This window comes from Stigmatopora argus, chromosome 6 (assembly GCF_051989625.1).
Source record: "Stigmatopora argus isolate UIUO_Sarg chromosome 6, RoL_Sarg_1.0, whole genome shotgun sequence".
NCBI lineage: Eukaryota > Metazoa > Chordata > Actinopteri > Syngnathiformes > Syngnathidae > Stigmatopora > Stigmatopora argus.
In genome coordinates this window covers 8,344,149-8,362,885 of record NC_135392.1, presented here as the reverse complement: position 1 = coordinate 8,362,885, position 18,737 = coordinate 8,344,149, and the positions used below count along the sequence as shown (strand labels likewise).

At 36.5% G+C, this 18,737-nt stretch overlaps 1 protein-coding gene across 8 annotated transcripts in view; it reads left to right on the top strand.

Annotated features, from left to right (window-relative positions):
- cpne5b (copine Vb) overlaps positions 1-18,737 on the top strand; it is a 67,035-nt gene that overhangs the window by 11,870 nt on the left and 36,428 nt on the right. For 3 of the 8 annotated variants that reach the window (XM_077604061.1, XM_077604062.1, XM_077604063.1), the window contains 6 exons: positions 8,614-8,654; positions 9,031-9,077; positions 12,240-12,345; positions 13,365-13,414; positions 14,553-14,567; positions 16,068-16,144. In XM_077604061.1, the coding sequence (XP_077460187.1) occupies positions 8,614-8,654; positions 9,031-9,077; positions 12,240-12,345; positions 13,365-13,414; positions 14,553-14,567; positions 16,068-16,144 (336 nt within the window). Of the gene's footprint in view, positions 1-7,667; positions 7,822-8,613; positions 8,655-9,030; positions 9,078-12,239; positions 12,346-13,364; positions 13,415-14,552; positions 14,568-16,067; positions 16,145-18,737 lie in introns of those variants that run through there. The other 5 variants (XM_077604068.1, XM_077604064.1, XM_077604067.1 and 2 more) reach the window with 5 other exon arrangements.

Sequence of the window (18,737 nt, the reverse complement as noted above, 5' to 3'; positions counted from 1 at the left end):
GTTCAAACTGCGTGAATACAGAGGAGAGCCAATTAAGCCATTACTGTAATGGATTGTCCTTTTCTTGAGCGTGACACCAATCACAACTAAGCTCCCTGGGATAGTGGAGATTGATCTCATTGCTGATAAATCTCTCTCTAATTGGGCGGTTGTGCTCGTCACGCGTGTTTTAATGATATAGGAAACTGTTCCTGTTCTGAAGCGAACATTTCCCCAAGGGGGGACGGGACACGGAATTTCTCAGCTTGTTTCCTCCATGCGTGCATCACAGGGCTTTGATTACGTTCCTGTGCTAAATATCTGGTGTGGTCTGCATTTGCATACAGATCTAAGTTTATGGAGCCTGGTTTCCACCTCGGATAGGTGTCTTTATGAATCTGGGACAGATATGAAAGCATTGCATTGGGTGTAGAAAAGCCCCCGGGGAGATCCGTAGCCATGGCTTATCATCACTCTCATCCCCCTCGCTCGCGTTCATGTCACATCTCCTTAGGTGAAAGCACTTTTGATGGGAATATTTCCTGCACCATAAAGGGATCCCTGCTGCTAATTATCCTTACAGAATTTTGCACACCCCAACTAGCTACTGTAACTGCAAAGTGACATACTGTATTTGAAATGCTCCACTGTGCCTTCCACTGGTGCATGTTTGGCTATTGTTAAGGGCAAAATTCAATTTGTTCAAGGCTTTCACTCCTCAAACAGATGCAGATTTTCATTGTTCTCCTTGAGGACTTCAATTCTTCAATTAGATATTCCCCTTAAAATAAAGCCACCTTCTATTGGGGAAAAAATATTTTGAATATTGCCTGGCAGTAAGTTATGTCTTGCTTTGTACATTACTTGAACACTTTGAAATTCCACAAGATCAAACTATTTTAATATTTTCAATTGCATGAAGGCTGTATGGTGGTTAAGTGTTTAGCAGGTACACCTTTCTGAGTTTGGGGGTTAATCCTTGGTGGGCACCCTGCAAAGAGTGCTCACAAGTCATTCGATCGCCTACTTTGACGACATTTGTCTTGTGCATTTTAGAAACATTATTAAAAGTATGTATGTACCTGTCAAATCTTTGCATCAAACCTGCAGCGTGATTTGCTGCACATAACAACACAAAGGAGGCTGTTTAGACACTGAACTGCTTGTGCTGTGTAGAAAAGAGTGAATGGAGGTGAGCTTTAAAGAGGTCATACAAGTTTTGATCAATGCTCTCACCCTATCTGTCACACAGCCAAGAAAACATCACAACTTCAAATCTATCCACAAGCCATTGAGGCATTTGCGTCAGTTCAAGTGATTTGGAAGAATTGATTCTACACCCAAGTAACCCTTTGACTGTATTGGAAGCTCTCGGTCAAAAGTGCCTTACACTTGTCATTGTCAATACCATCATCACCAAGAAGCGAATCCTCCCAAGACCGCCACCTTGGCCTTAACCCATTACAATACAGTACTTGGAAAACGACCAATGCGATTTCTGATGAATTAGAACCACTAATACTTCCACAAGTACAAACGTTACTGACGCCCTCCAACAATTTGACCTTAATAACAGGTTCTAAATTACTTTGTTGGCACACTGGTGTGTCCTAAGAATGATAATCTCTTTGTAATGAGCAATTTAACTGTGCATAACAATTGTGTACCGACCTGGACCCTTCAGTAATACATTTATAATCATTGTGCTCTTACGATTTAGGTGAGGGGATTTGATAAACATTCCACGCATTAAAATGACTGTGTGTATATATATATATATATATATATATATGTACATATATGTATAATATATATATATATATATATATAAAATATATATGTATATGTGTGTGTGTATATATATATATATATATATATATATATATATATATATATATATATATATATATATATATATATAACAGTTCCACGAGTGATTCATACAGGATATTAAATTACACTTAACTGTGGTTTAACAAGCAAAAAAAATATCACTCCTCTAATTAATTCACGTAAATTGATTTTAATGTTGTCTGCCCACATGCAGCATACAAGCTGTCATTGTTATTTGGAGTCATGGTCATTTTCTACCCTGTTATGTCAAACTCACAGTGACAGATTGCGTCCATGTGGAGGTCGTCACACACGCTGGGCACACTTTTGACATCCAATTCTTTAATCACTTGAGACAAGTTAAATCTGCAGGTTGATTTGATATGACAACTCCTTCCATTTTGGCACAGCTTTCAATAAAGTGAAAACAATGTAAATGTTGTAGTGACAGCGTCATCTCGTAGCGAGTGTTGTGTGACGACCGGGTTGGAGCACACGTGCCTTTCTGAGCATATTCTGAGCCTGTGCTGCTATTTCAGCTTTGGCTGTGTTCCACTCTTTGTAGGATGAAATGATGGGGCAAGATGGTCCCCAGTGGTAAAGCTTGATATGTGTGAAAAAAAAAATGAGTGGGTGAGATGATTGTATTTGATTATGGAGCTGCTGACACCCTGAGGGGAAATGGATAATGGATGGGTAAAAAAAAGAAGCTGTTTATGTGTTGGCGTATTGCTTCCTCTACTTATTACATTTGTAAGGATGTAGTAATTTTATTTATGATAGAGAATAGGAATTACTGTGGAATTGAAACAAACTGTCGTTAGTAAAGCTGTAAAACATTTTCCTCACTGGTAGGGTAAAAATGCAAGAAAAATTTTCATTGTAGTAATATTTTTTGAAGAAAGATTTATAGGTTAACTTTGGTTTCAGCATCTTTGCAATATCCGGTGTGACATTTGTCTTCATAGAGACGTTTATAGGTCTCGGAGGCAGAACTCCTAAGACAACAATAATCTTCTGATCTTGATACCAACAAGAATAACAATTTAATTATTTATTTATTAATTTATTGGCAGCGTGAGATTAGAAACCAACATATGATGTTTTATTATCATACCATTTGCAACTTTTAACGTTTATATCCACCATAAAAGGCTCATTTTAATTCCACTTTGGCCTGTGCTGCATAGTTCAGCTTTAAACAGGAAAAAGCCACCCATAGATCACATCTCTGACAAAATCAGTGGTTCTGATAGTGGAAGGGTAGAATAGTTGCCATGGAAATATGCAAACTATATTAAACTACAACGTTTGTTTATTCATCCTGTTAATAATAGCCACTGCACCTGTTACAAATAATTGGGAACGCTTTCTCCATCTAAAAACTACCATAGAGATTTTGAATAGATTATTTTTTTAGAAGCTGTGAGGAAAGTTGTTAGTGATCATTTCTTTCTTTCTGTTGATGCGAGATACTTTATGCCACCTAGCAGGATGCTCGTGGACACAAAGCGAAAGCGAGAGGTCGCAAGACATGTGACAGGACCCTGAGGCAGTCGGACACGCAGAGTGAGAGAGGGTTTCCGGGAATTTGCCCATATCGTAAAAATTGGCTCACATAGTGACCCTCATTTTACCTGGTAACGATGCATGGAAAACCAGTAAGATGAGATTTCCATGCGTTTCTGCTGTATAACTAAACCTTTTTAAGAATGATTTAAATAGATCTTTAAAAGAGCTCAAATATAAGCACATACCTGTCAACTTGTACATTTTTCCAGTATGTTATATGTTTTTTGGACGTACTGTACTCCTTTTTTCCCCTATTGTAGTCACGACTTAAACTGTTCAGTTATTTTTAGACCTGAAGCAGAACTTTAAAGTTAAATCCATGGCTTACTGTGTGTGTGTGTAAAAACAGAACAGGGGTAAACATGCTCTGATCGCTGTCTAGGGAAGTCCAGTCAGGAGACCGATCCAATAGTCAAGTATACTGGCTTAAATTTTCAGTATTTCATTTTTCTCAAGAAATCCAAATGTATCGGATTGACTACGCAAACCAAAACTTCAATTTTTGATCATTGATAAGCAAACTTTGTGGAGTACTACACACGTCTAAGAAATAAAATACACATTTTGAGGAAGAAAAATTGTGTGTCTGAATGTGTATGGAGTTACAATTGGTTACTGATATGGCCTATCAGCAATGCCCAATTAGCCTGCAACCTAATTATACAATATGCACATCTGCCTGATGGCTAACCTCTGTCGTGTTGGCCAGCAGCGCAATTTCCCCTGCTGGGACTTATGGGATGATCTTAAGCCTTCACGCCAGGCTGCAGGCTCACTATGACTGTCTGGCACAGCGACTTGGAGTCTCCCCAGAGAAAGTTCTGGTCTGAATAATTCAACAGCTGCTGGGAGGAATGATCCGACTTGCTTCTGCCATCGATTTGACGCTGAAGTAATGCCAGCATTACACTTGGACTCAGGTGTTTGAGGTTGAATTGCTGATTTCAATTGAAATCCTACATCTAAGGGTGACACATAATTCCTCATAGACAATTGGTTGATTATTTTAATCCCATGAACACAGAATAGATGACACTGCTTCACTCAAATAGGCCAAGTACTGAAGAAGAGCTTATACTGTATGTTAGAGATAAAGTGAGAGGTTGAAATGGCTGAGTGATTTTTTTTTATGTTAAGCATTTATCATTTTCCTGCACATTTCCCCATACAACACTCTTAATGCACATCCACCACTAGAAACAAATTGCTTTTTTTCTTGAACTGATGCTTCAAACTTCCTAATCTGCACACAATCTTTTTTTTATTTAAATCTCACTTGTAGCTTCCATTTTCGACCCCCACTCATTTTCTGTCTCTTTTTAAAAAATCTAATTCTAAATATTGCACTCACCTCAGTCAGCTCCGTCATCACTGTTAGCATGCATACAGTCGCTTTCATTTTTTCCCCCACACTTGCAAAAATCAGGGAGGATGAGCGAGGACCACCTTTTTATTACTATCTATCCTTGCATGAATGTCCTGGAGGTAAAAACGTTTTAGAAGCAGGCTGTTATTGCTGAATGAAGACATCATTGCTCAATGAATATTTTAGCTTTACACGATCTCCACCAAAATTAATTTGAAAAGCATTACAACTCAAAAACTAGGTCAGAAGTCAAGTTTAACTCTTGCACTTACACTTGCAGTTACATTCCTGAAACACTTTACAGAACACATCAAGTACATAGCAAGAGCAAAACATCACAATGAAAATATTGAAGTTTAATGCATTAGCTTTTGTGAGGAATATTCAATGATATTTTTATAATTTACTGCAAGACTATAAAAACTAGGTAGCAGGTCGTAGTTTGTGCTAATGAACCAAAGTAATTAGTTTCCTTGATCCTGGAAAAATTAATGAGCATGAATGACATATTTTATAGGGCTCTTAAGAACTCACCCTCCATTGTATTTATTCAAAATGTACACCATTCCAATAATATAAAGATATTTTTCTTCGCCAACTAAATACATTCTCATAAAAGGCATGACTAGCCCATTGCAAACCCCCTTTTAATAAAGAACTATGAACCATTAACAATTTTGGTTTGAAACTAAGAGAAAATCAAGGAGTTAGTGCAAACGTGATCTCAGATTATGATCGTTAAATATGGAATAATATGATTTTGCAACACCCCTTAAGGCTTGAAATTATCAGTAAACGTGCTTAAACAACGGCATTGTTCTCATTTTGTTATTCCAAAACTTGACCAACCAGTTTGCTTGTTAGAACACTTCAGATTATTATTATTTTTCGATCTAATCTACCAGATATCCTTTTCTCTCCGTCATATAAACTGAAATGTAGACACATACACAAGAGGTAAATCTCACACTCTCAACCTTAGAGTTAAGAGTCATGTTACACCCACTCTAGCATCGGAAAAATCCGCCTTCATTGTGTGAACACAGGACTGTGCTTCCTTCGTGTGCGTTGCCAGGAAATACAGTGATAAGGAGATAATGATACATACTTTTTTCCATGATGTAAAAATGAAAGTGAACCCTATAAAGCACTGAGTTAATTCATGAAGCGGAATACAGTACTACGTATCCTTATTAGAAGGAAAGCTGGAAATGAAACATTGGTCTCTGTTGCCCTGAATTTATGCTCATTTTTACTCTAGTCCAAGTCCCAAAAAAAATCACATCATCTCAATTTGCATGCCTTAGAAGCACTGATCCCTTGATATTTATTATCTCCTCCTCAGGTTGCACTGGCTGAGTGGAGTAGTTAGAGTGGGAGAGGCCAGAGGAGCCTCCCATTGGCTTGAAAGAAGCATCTGTCTAATTACCAGAGTTGGTGTTATAGAGTTATACTATTTGAATAAAGTTAGCATTTGCCTATCTGGGACTTCTCTTGCACGACCAAAAAAAGCTTTGTTATTCTTGTCTATTTTTGATCCCATCCGCAGGAATTTGTTCTGACTTTCATAACAACCCCCTCTCCACATGCACTTTTTGCGACACATTTGTCTGTACTTTCCCACTTGTGACTGATTTTCTGTTACAATGCTGCTCTCTTGATCCCACAATATTTTCTTGCATACAGACAAGACAAGCTCTCACTTGCTTGGCCTAATACACAAACAGACCCCCCCTCACAGACACAACCATACAAATACTGCCACGGCTGAGTCTCAGATCTTTTTTTGAACCTCATTTACATCAGGCAAGTTTGTTTAAAACCCCTGTAGCATTGCCAGTCTATTGCATAACAGACCAAATGCAAATCTGATGACACATTTGAAATTTAGAATGTCTGAAAATGACTTAATATAATGTTCTTGTTTAATTACATGACTTTTAAACCCAGATCATTTGGTTTTAAGTTGAAATTTGAACATGTGGACTGTACTAGATGTAATACAAATATTGGCCTTTCAGCTCACTTGGACTAAACGACAAAGGAACTACGACTGCCATGTCATTGAGAGTTATTGAATTATCAACAGTGTGGTTTTCTCTCTTTTTAAACTGCAATACAGTATTAAAATAGAATAGCTACTGGAATTCGCATGATTATGAAAATGATTTAAAAATGTCCAATTGTTGTATTGTGGCAAATATTGGATTGCTTTTCAAACAAAGTGCATAGTCTTGTTCTGTAAAAATATCCTTGACATTTAACACCTTACGCTTACCTGAATTTTGCAATACAAAACAAAAAAGTACATAACCTTATTGCTCTGACAAAAGTACTGCAATTTCAACACTGAACCACTGATAAAAAGAAAGAGAACAGTATAAATGAAAGGTCAAACTTCCATGCACTTTACATTACTATAATTATTTTTATATGGCTCAATTGACTCCACAGCCCATTTTTATGTATGAAAACCATTAATAGTAACTGATTTTTTTTTAAAGATACATTTTAAAAGCACAGAAAGGAAGGTTTCATAAATGTCTTTCTCTCCCTTTTATCAGACACGAATTGCAACCTTTTTTCCATTATTTAATCACCTGATAAATCTAATTTTAGGCTTCAATCATCTAAAACGGACAAGCGCATTTCATCATCTTTGGTTACTTTTTCAATTTAATTCTGAAAAACAACAGTTTTTCCCCCCGATTGATTTTTCTAGTGATCTTATACCATATATTCAGCCAGGACTGTGGATGCTTTTGAACTAGGGGTGAGCGATATGGAAGAAAAAAAAGATCGTATTATCACAATTAAAAATAATAAAGCCTTGATTTATGTGATACCCAGTTTTATTTTGGTAGGTTCCTGTCTTTATGTGTAGTCACTATGGCATTTCCTCTCCAAATGACCTGAGTGTCAACACCTGTTTGTCATTTGCCCTCATACATTCCCTTCAGTTTTTTTGTTTCCTTTGCCAGTGTGTGCATTGTATTGGAAGCTAAGCCACGTCGATCATCTATGTTTTATGTTTTGGAGTTTCCTGTCCTATCCACGTTTTTTGGAATCAGGTGATTTTGTGTTTTTTCCTTGAGCCGGCCTGTTGTTCGCCAGGTCAATAATCCTTTATCCTTGAACTACCTCTGGCCCTGTCTCGTGCTCTTGAGTCCAGCTGTGTGTTCACCCCCCCATTGGGATATAAAATCATGATTTCGATTTTACCCCAACTTTTTTTTTACTTTTTTTTTTACAAGATTGTTTATTTATGTGTTTCCAAACCACTCTGCCGTGCCATGATAGATGGATTGGTGGAACATTTTCTGCCAAGAAGTAATATTTCGAGAGAAAAGTCATAAAATTCATGATTTAAAGTTGTAATATTACAAGAATTAACACATACATTGCAATATTACAAAAATAAAATTGTACTTTACGAGTGAAAAATTGGCATTGATGAGATTAAATTTGTTGTGTCTTACATTTACTGCTTTTGGAGTATTACTTTCAAAATTATGTCAACTATGAATGAATTAATATATAATTAGAACATTAAATAATCCTCAAAGATGTTATTTTGGGGCCCGGTGGACAAGTGGTTAGTGTATCGGCCTCACGGTTCTGTGATCGTTCTTGCTGTGTGGAGTTTGCATGTGTTTGTATGGGTTTTCTCTGGCTACTCCGGTTTCTTCCCACATCTTCAAAACATGCAGGATTGCTGGTTGATCTAAATTGCCCCCAGGTATGAATGCGAGCGTGAATGGAATATCCTTGTGCCGGCCTTTGGCACCACCCGCGACACTTGAGGATGAGCGGTACGGAAAATAACTGAATGAATAACAATGATTTGTCTTTTCAATTCACAGAAATCTTCTGGATAAAGACACATTTTCCAAGTCAGACCCATGTGAGTGCATTAAGTGAATTTGTTCTTTGGTGACTTCACTCTTTAATCTTCTTCGGTCTCTTTTCTTATTCACTCTTAGAATGTTTGTGAAAACAACAAAAACCTGATTTAAGGAAGCCTTGGTTTCTTCCTTATTTCAGTAACTTTTAGTTCACTTGACTGAAAGCAACCTCCAAAATCTAACTCCTGCATGCACACAGGTACCCAATTCTGCAGGCACACAATCAATCACACACCTACACAACACATGCACGCAAACAAATTGATTTATCATTGTGAGACAGGCTTGTTCTGATTGATGACCGACTCTTCCGTCGCTGTCTTTCACGCTTCCCAATCTTTTATCTCACTTTGCTGATTTTGTCCTGCTTCACAGTGTGCGTCCTCTATACACAAGGTGTGGAAACCAAACAGTGGAGAGAGGTGAGTGGAGCTCACTATTTCTCTTTGGAAAAATTCAGTATAAAGACTAAAAAAATGCATACCTGAGTGACAATGCAACTTTTTTGGAGGTAAATTTGCAAGTAACATTTTATTAAAAGCTTTATATAGAGATGTGTTTGGACATACTAAAAATTTTTTTTAGTGCCAATATATGTAATTTAGTGTCTTTTAATGTCTTTTAGTCCTTCAAAAAATTTCATAGGTAGAAAAATCAACAGTATTTATACCATGCAATTGCCTCCCTCATACACTTGTTTATGTGTTTACATACTGAGGACAGATTGCTGTGTGGGAGGACTTTCACATTCTGTTGAAGGCCTGTTGGATGCCTTTTTTAAAATGAATATGCTATAGAAAGGATAAAAGTAAAGTCCGCCCTCATAGTACATGTACATCACATTTAGAATGTCAAAATTAAAAGGATCTAGCTCTACACTTAAAAATTAATGCGCTTAAAAGTTTGGTTGTGACGTTTACGGCTTCTAATTTCATCTTGAACTTACAATGTCTTTAATAAGGAACCCAATGATAATTTACTCAGCTATGATATCATCTGCTATCACAATAGAATCATTTAAATGTGAAATTATATTGCTATTAACAGGCAACTAACTACTAGTGGGTAGGGTGAAATTAGAAAGCAGATTGAAGCCACGTATATCAATAAAATTAAACTCATTCAGTCAATATAGTATTATCCATGCCACCTACACGCACACACGCTCCATTGAGATTACCATGTGAAATTTGTTTATGGACATTCCTACTATTTTTCCCTCTATTCTGTCTTTTATCCCTTTCTCACTCCCACTCTGTTTTACTCTCTCTCCATCCACTTAAATTTCTTAAGACGATGACTGTAAATTTACTAAACGCTTTCATTTGAAGCCAAAGAATAGAAAACACTATAGAACACGCTCAACATTATGAACAGAAATTAAATAATGCTGCATACACTGTTTTTGTTTATTAAACTGACAGTGTCCATCATCCCAAAAAAACAATAATGTCTTTTCTTTCTGGAATCTGCAACTTCAGAAAAGAACTAAAATAAAGGTCTTCTTAAAAAAAACATTTACACTCCAAATAAATGAATACATTGATTTTAATACTAGTTTGTAAGTGAAACACTTAAAATAATTAACACATACAGACGCAAACCGACATACGCATGTTTTTATTCATGACAAATAACAGAATTTTCAACAAGTGTGTAATCTGATTACATAGTTGTTTATTCTCTGCAACCAATATAATATGATTGGTATTGTATTCTATTTCTAAATAACAGCATTTACATGTATATTTGGTTGTTCAATGGACTTGGCTATGACATGGCGTCACTAATGTAGTCCAAAAAGTGAGGAAAACAGATAGTGTGGATATGGTCAGGGTGTCAGTCAGAGACTCGCTGCCAGATTCTCATTAGTCAGCCCCAGCAGCCCAGCAGTATCTAATGAACTCTGGCGCTTGGCATTGTCTCTGCCACTCAGCAGGGAAATCACATTATGGAGCTCATCCTTGCCATCACCTGCCTCATCACGAGCATGTGCTCTGTGTTTCATCAACACCTCAGGGTCTTTCAGTATCTGGCTAGCTCTGAAATTGCCTTTATTCTTACTTACAAGTGGATATGCCTAAAATAATAGTTTTACTTTCAAATGGGTATTAAAAATGATTTTTCGCATGTTCTGTTTTATAACATTTCGTGCTTTCATCATTATGCTGTAGGCTATGATTACTTTCACTTGGGGTATCTTGTCTCTGAGCATCATTTAATTTTAATTTTAGAAACTTTTTTTTAGTTTTATTACAATTTGCTGTTTTGCGCAGCACTTTTTGTTGTGTTTTGATGGAAGAAAGGTGCTTTACATATAAAATTCAGTTTAAATTCAATGGCAATTCAGTCTTTAAAGCAGTCAGATTAAACTCTGACATTAATAATGAGGGTTTTTTTGTTAAAGTCATACTTCCATTGAATCTTTTGAATTGAAAATACATTAAATGTCAGACTGATTAAGTATCCAGTTACAACACATGTATGTAATGTTAACATGAGAAAACCAATTATACAAATGTTGCTATCCTTATATCCTCTGTCGGTGAAATATCACTCTGCCAGGGTTTAATCTCTTTACATTTAAAAGCAGTGTAAATTTAATCCAGTTATAATACTTCTCCTGGAACCATTTGATTTTATGAATGAATCCATTTCTGAGCACAAACTCACATTACAAAAGGAAATTATTATATCACCCATTTATATTCTTGTAAAACCTCCTGATATAAATGTTCTGGTCGGTTTTAGTGAGTAACTAAAGTATATTAATTCATTAAATGAAAATATATTATAGAGCTAGAGGGCGGTATGAAAAGCGATGTTATTTTTTGTTGTCGTTTCATCCCGAGATAAGAGATTACAATCCGATTTCTATCCATATAGGCGATTTAAAGATGATTTAAATCCGAGGATGTCTAATTTCATGCACCCTTCCCTCCTCTTGACATGTCTTTGATCCATATTTGAAATGAGAGGAATACGACATGGAAATTACAGATATAAATATCATAATCACATTTTTTTATCCATCGGAGGTTTTAAAAAATGACAAGAAAAGTATGTTTTTAAGGCAGCATAACCAAATGCCCTTGAGAACATATGGTAATACGATTAACTGATGTATATAGTGTCTTCTAATTCATCACATGCGATGTGTGTTTACACCTGCCTTTTTATCATGTTTGACAGTCAGATTCCCACTAATGAGGAAGGCTCAATAACAACTTCTCACCTGCTACTCTCACTACTTTTCAACATTATCCCCCTTCTTCCCCATTCCATACTTCCTCAGCCACTCCTTCCCCCATTTCTCCCTGCAAACCACGTCCACGCCATTTATCTCTCCTCATTCCCTCCTCGGGTCGACTTATCCCGCCACAATTAATGTGGGAGAGGTTTAGGAATAAGATGTTTGGAAATGCAAGCCCGGTTTCCTTTTCAATGTGTGAAAGCACCACTCTTAATCAGGTCTCTGACTGTCAAGGTCTACTTGCGTGCGACGACAGAGTTCACATTTGAAACTGGGTTTTACACTAATCTTTGCTCTCTCCCAATAACGGTCCATCTTTCTCGATTTGCAGTTTGGCAGGACTGAAGTGATCGACAACACCCTCAACCCTGACTTTGTTCGAAAGTACATCTTGGACTACTTTTTTGAAGAAAAGCAGAGCCTTCGTTTTGACTTGTGAGTCTGCATTCATTTGAAGTCACTCTTTTTTAAATATCAAAATTACAAGTAAGAGGGAGAGACTGGCTTCTTTCAGCATCCAGTCTTGCCCATTCCTCACCTCAGTGATGATTATTCCATCAATTTCTTCTCAACCACATTTGCATTTTGCGTTTCATGCCTCTTGAGAGGCCATAGTATCAAGCATCCAATAAAATGATTATACACTTATCCACGGTGGCCCGAGGCTGTAACCGTGATGAAATCCTGCATGTTGTCCAATTGTGCTTGATTACTGTATAGGTGAACATTTAATTAGTGTATTACATATGCACCATTTCACATGCTCTTATTGCTTTTTAATGATATGCAAATTGCATCCACTCACGATTATGGATAAAGAAAAATGGTCCGAGAGAACCCAACAATGCTGGAAAAAAGGCTAGACTCCATATTTGCCCATGGAGTTTTTATATGTATAAAATCTCTGTTATTTCACAATATACTATAATAACTGATCAGATATACTACATTAACAATAATATTCAACTTGTAATAAAGTTAAGCCATATGGTAAATGAATGAATGAATGAATGAATGAATGAATGAATAGTAGTATTGTAACTTTAAAATGTGATTAATTTAGAATAATTTAAAGTCACAATACATTATTCCAGCTTCCCTCCATTTCAGTAGTGAGCATGGCAAGCAGCTATTGATGTTCGAGCGAGCCATTTGTTGTCATGACAATTTTCTCTTCTCTTCACTATCACCTTCTGTTATAGCATAACTAAAAATGATTACTTTAAAGCCCGAGAAATGCAAAACAGACTTGTGGAGTTTAACCTTACTGAGGTGAAGTCGAGGAGATTTGCACCATGTATGGTTTGATTAAAAATAAAATGCATGACTGAATAGTGTATTTTTGTTGTTTTAATTCCAAACCGCTTTAGAGAATTTCCACTTTAAATCTATCCACTATCCAAACTTGCATTCATTTCAATTTTATAATGTGGAAATGGCCTTTTTGCCTTTGGGTTTCATTTCAGGTATGATGTTGACTCCAAAAGTCCAGACTTGTCCAAACATGTGAGTGCAGAATGTACAATGTTCTATTTATGTACTACTTGACACCACAGATAAGTGATGACCAGTTTTGGCTGAATTCCAAATTTCTACTTGCTATTGTGCCTGACTCAAAATAAATGAGTGCATGTTAAGTTTAAGTGTGACATGAAGCTGAGCAGACTCTTTATCTGTGGTGTTTCCATTTAGAAGCCGTCTATTGCCTGCTGCTACTTGATGGAATAAGGCAAACCCTTTCTAATGCTTGGTTTGTTGAAATATCCAAATACAAAATAAATGATTGCTTTTCTTCTTATCCTTATCATGTAAGCAGCTTTATAGGCACAGGACATTTTTAATTGTATTCACTTTTCCGTTTATAGTGAGACATGAGGGCATTCCAAAAACGTTCCTTTCATCCTTGTTAGACCCTTTTCACTGTGACTTCAGATCACTTCTGCTTCTCTTCCTGGAGTTATCTCTACTTCCAATTTGTAGATTTGCTAATGTAATTTGTGCATTGAGGGAACATATCGTCTTGTCCTAGATTCCCATTAACATTTATATGAAATTTCACAACAAATATTCATTGTTATTGGATCTTGAATCTAACAAAACTGATGTTTTTTTGCTGTGTTCTGAGGTGAATAATAAAAGTCCTTCTTTTCAAAAGTATTATTTTGATGAATTTATTTGTCATATCAAAAAAAGTGAAATTAACTCAAGGAAGAGACCATATGGGAGTAATGTGATATCATGGCGACAGGTGTCTATTATGCAATGCTTTTCACTGTTGTTTTTCACGTTCACAAATTTAAATTTCATTATAAATGTTTAATCAGTTAATATGCATTTTCCTCATACAACTGGAAACTATGGTGACTGAAAGCATTGAATAAATGTGTTTTTTAAAAATCATCAATAGATGATTCTTAAATGTATTTGGATTAACAGGGTTTGCATTTTTCCCCCATCATTAGCCTGATTTTATTTTATTTTTTTATGTTAAAGCCCAACATTTTTTCTTCCTGTTTTACCTCATTATGTGGTGCAGTTTTAGGGGCACTTCATGTTGGTCATGTTTTATGGTCATATGGTATATATTGTTGTGATTGTTGTCACTGTTATTATTGTTGCTGCTGCTGGCCAACCTTACTGGAAGCCTGCAGAACAAAACGTAGGTGCTAGCAACGCTTTCACCTCTGACACTGCATGCTTTCTGTCTGTCATTAACCCAAAAGAAAAGCGGTGTCTGAAACCTTTAAAGGTTTCAACGATGACTGCATAATAAAGTTCTAAATTCATCGTTTTTTCTTTGGTCACACTTGGGTTGGTGAGACTTTTCATAACATTACCACATTCCATAGAAGCCTAATGCTGTTGCTCTTTCCCAAGGCACCATAAGGAACTCCTTGGTCTGAATTGTTCAACATTGTCAATGATATGTCAGATTTGGGAGAGAAAAAACTAACAACAAAAGATTTACCAGTACTGTGGCAAATCTTTCAGCCACCATTAGTTTAGTGTTTTATTGCAGTTTTAGAGCTTTGCTTTCATCAGAATGTTAAAGCAATGTGAAATGGTTATCACTGATTGCCATTAAAAGCATTGCATCAACAATTCTGATGCGGCCACAGTAGCTACTGTAGAGCAAGGTTGCCCAAACTTTTTGGCTGTTTGAGTGAAAAACTTGCACACTTGAAAACCTTATTGTACACAACAATTGAGAAATGGATGTAATGTACTTGGATTGAAGTCTTTGCTTTTAAAAACTATTTTAAAAAACCAACAACAACAACAAATCATTGCTCTCCTGTCACTTGGAATATCAGGGTGCTTTTAGTTTTTGCTTTTACTTTTCACTGTTTCAATCTCTATAAAAAGCCTGAAAGTGGACCTATAGATAATAAGTATCACATTCTAGCATATTGCCATTTTTTTGTTTTGCACCAGAAGCCAAGGTCAGATGCACGATGTGCAAAAAAAATGTGTTTTGCTGATGTGTACAGCAGTCAAAGACAAGACACCTCTGGGAAGGTGGATGATTGACAAAAGAGCTCTGATATAGGTTCAAGATTTAAAGCTAGACTGGTTTAATTGGATGTTATTTAGAAGATATATCCGGCAGCACGGAAGGATGTACAGACTTCTGTCCGTTTTCAGTTTTTTCTTCCACTGAGCTCACGATCAAATGACACTAGCTTTGAGAATTACCAATCGATTTCATTCAGCTTATTGGGCACCTCTGCTGTATAGTACGTTTTATTGTATTTTATTAGCTATGTGGTCATAAATCATTTTCCCTGTCATTATCACCATGTTTTCAATCTCACCTTTTTCTGTGTGTTTGTTGAAGTCCGTATCTCACAGTAGTGTGCATACTATGTGACACACCTACAATTTGTACACGATAACGAGTACCAAGACGGCAAATATGTTGTTGAAATCAACAAAAGGAAGCTTCATCCAAATGGTTTAACATATACATACATGTGTTACCCAAGTATTCATGTTAATATAATCTGATGAAAATTTGATCTAAGCAAGCTTTGTTTTAAAATTGACCATTGCAGGTGTGTCCACATTAGAAAGACTCACTTTAATTCTTCTTACTGTTAAACTCTTCAAATGCCAATATGCCTAATTTCCTTCCTTCTTGTTTTTCTTCCACTGTTAGGACTTTTTGGGTCAGATGTTCTGTACTCTCGGGGAGATTGTGGGATCACCAGCCAGTCGCCTGGAAAAACCTCTTGGGTGAGTAAATTTATTCCTCTAATGGAGCCCATTTCTCAGAAAAAGGTGCAACGGCATTCAAAGATAAAACAAAGAAGTATGTATTCAGTGTCCCTGACATGCTGAATTCATTAAAGCTGTGAATACCATCAGTTCAGGCATCTATTTTTAAAGTTGTTTTCAAGTCATCCCTCAAGGGGTAAAGAAACTCACACTCTGCTGTATGTTTTTGTTAAACACCCTAAAAAGAAGCATTTCACAGACATGTAGGCATTCAAGAAGAGATGTTAGGGTAAAAGGCCATGCTCTAACAGTGCTGTACTTGGTGAGCTAATGGGGAGAGATCAATGCCATGCTCAAGGGCAGCTAGAGTGCCGTCAAGAATCAGAATACCATCCTTTTAACAAGTTGGCCTTCTCATTTGTCTGCGGTACAACTCAAAACTTGACAGCATGGTTCCAAAGCCCGAGTTTCCAAAGCCTCTCCGTGATGTACTACTCGTATTGTAGAATATTGTGAGTTACCAAGCAAGGTTGGAGACAGTATCACCTAATAATGGTTTGCTGCACCTCTGTTTCAAACCAGAACCCACACTGTTAGCATCGAATCTTGCACTGTATTGAATTAAATAAAAACAATAGAGGCCATGGTGCGATTCAAAATATGTCCGCCCAAATAGCCTGGACAAAAGAGGTTAGGAAGTACAGGACAAATTATAGGTTGGCAGCGGGGAATGTGAAATGGGCTGTAAAAGACGTGACCGCATTAAAAAGTGTTGTCTGGTGATTTGCATTTGTTAAGTGGCCACTCTTGGGGAAACAATAGATATCAGGTGATTACTATATTAATTGGATATCCTGGTCTTTGTTATTACAACCATTATAAACTCCAAGCCAAAAGCTAATTAGAGCCTCCCATTACTAAATAAATTATTTAATTTGACACAATGCATGTCAAAAGAAAATTGTGAGTGTTTCTACCACATGGAGACAACCAGTGCATGAAATAATTGGATCAATTGTAAAAGTGTAAATAAAGACTCCAAAATTAAGGTGAAGGTGGGGTTCATCTAATATTTTTCAGCATCATCAGCTAACTTATGAAGCCCTTTGTTTTCTAAATGAGAAATTACACATTTATTAAGGTCACGATCCATGTTTTTCTCCCACTTCTGGCTTGTTTTTTTATGGCACAAGTTGCAAAACTCCATTTCCAGCAAGCTCAAGTTGAGCATTCATCATTTCAATGCTGAGGTGCCACATAATATGACAAGTGCTGTTTTGAGTGCTCTTGTAGTGGTATTGATTTTTTATTTACAGACATATTTGTTCTTTTCTGTCTTTTTCGGGTGCATTAGGGGCTGAGGAAAGAGAAATTTTGGTTCAAACACACATTGAATCTGACTTTAACATCCAGTATTTTGGATTGAAGCATTGGTTTGAAATTGAAGCAGAGCAAAACTCCAACCTAGCAGTTTGTTTTCGTGTTCCTGTGATAACAATGAATGATTAACTTCTTATTACTTTCAAATGTCACAACATTTTTCAGAGCCCCGCTGGGGTCGTATGGGAGATGTTTTTTTTAGAACACACAAACAACACACGCCCAAAAATATTTTCAATCAGGTGCACAAACTAGAGTGATATGAACCTTTCTTTCTAGCCTAAATAAAATGTGACTTACAGAGGATTTCAATTTCCACTGACTCTACCATTTTTTGACAATTAGTGTTACTGTCTATGGAAGAGAAGAGTGAAGAGGATGACAAAAAAACAGCTAGCGTCAATAATTGTACAAAGGACAAATACGTTAAATGAGTTGTTTGTTATCTGTACCATCTACAGATTTTATCCGAGCCCACTGAAGCACAGAGTCATTTTACATAAATTGTTTGCTTTCTATTAATGTTTGTTTGGGTTGAATCTCAACTGCTATTATACACACTATATTTCTACCGCCTACCCGCATTGTAAAATCGGTAAACAAAGCCACATTACAATATGATTCAACGTTCTGGAGAATTACCATTTCTGGCTTTTAAAAAATAATTCTCTACTTGGGAAGAAGCTTGCTGCACACTCCGTCCACCCACACAGCAAAAGCATCATTTAAACATGCACATTATTAAGGCAAATGCAAATTTGAATGTTCTCGAATGAGAAACTAAATGTGCTGTTCTAGTCTGGCAAGCAAAACCTTTAAAAAAAATGCGTTAAAAATGAATTTACTGCTCTACCATCTTTCATGTTTTAGTCATTTAGTCTAACAATAGAGTTAATTTCACCCTACCTGCTTCCCCAATAATGAGCTATCTATTACTGATCATGCTCAAAGAATTTGTGTACAGTAGATGGCCACAATGTAGAAAATAGATTTTTCCTCCTCACGCACATCATATTCACACCACCAGAAAGGAGGAGGAATTGGTTTCAAATTGGGGCTAGTGTGTTTTCGTACATCCTTCTCCCCACGGTGGTGACCTTTTATGAGTAATAGGCCTAGCAACATGTAGCTTTATAAAATATTTTTACAGTGACATGATAGGTTGGATTAAGATGTCCTGCAACTATTGGTCGGTGGTGGGTTGCTGTGTTTAAAATGGCACAAGAATAAA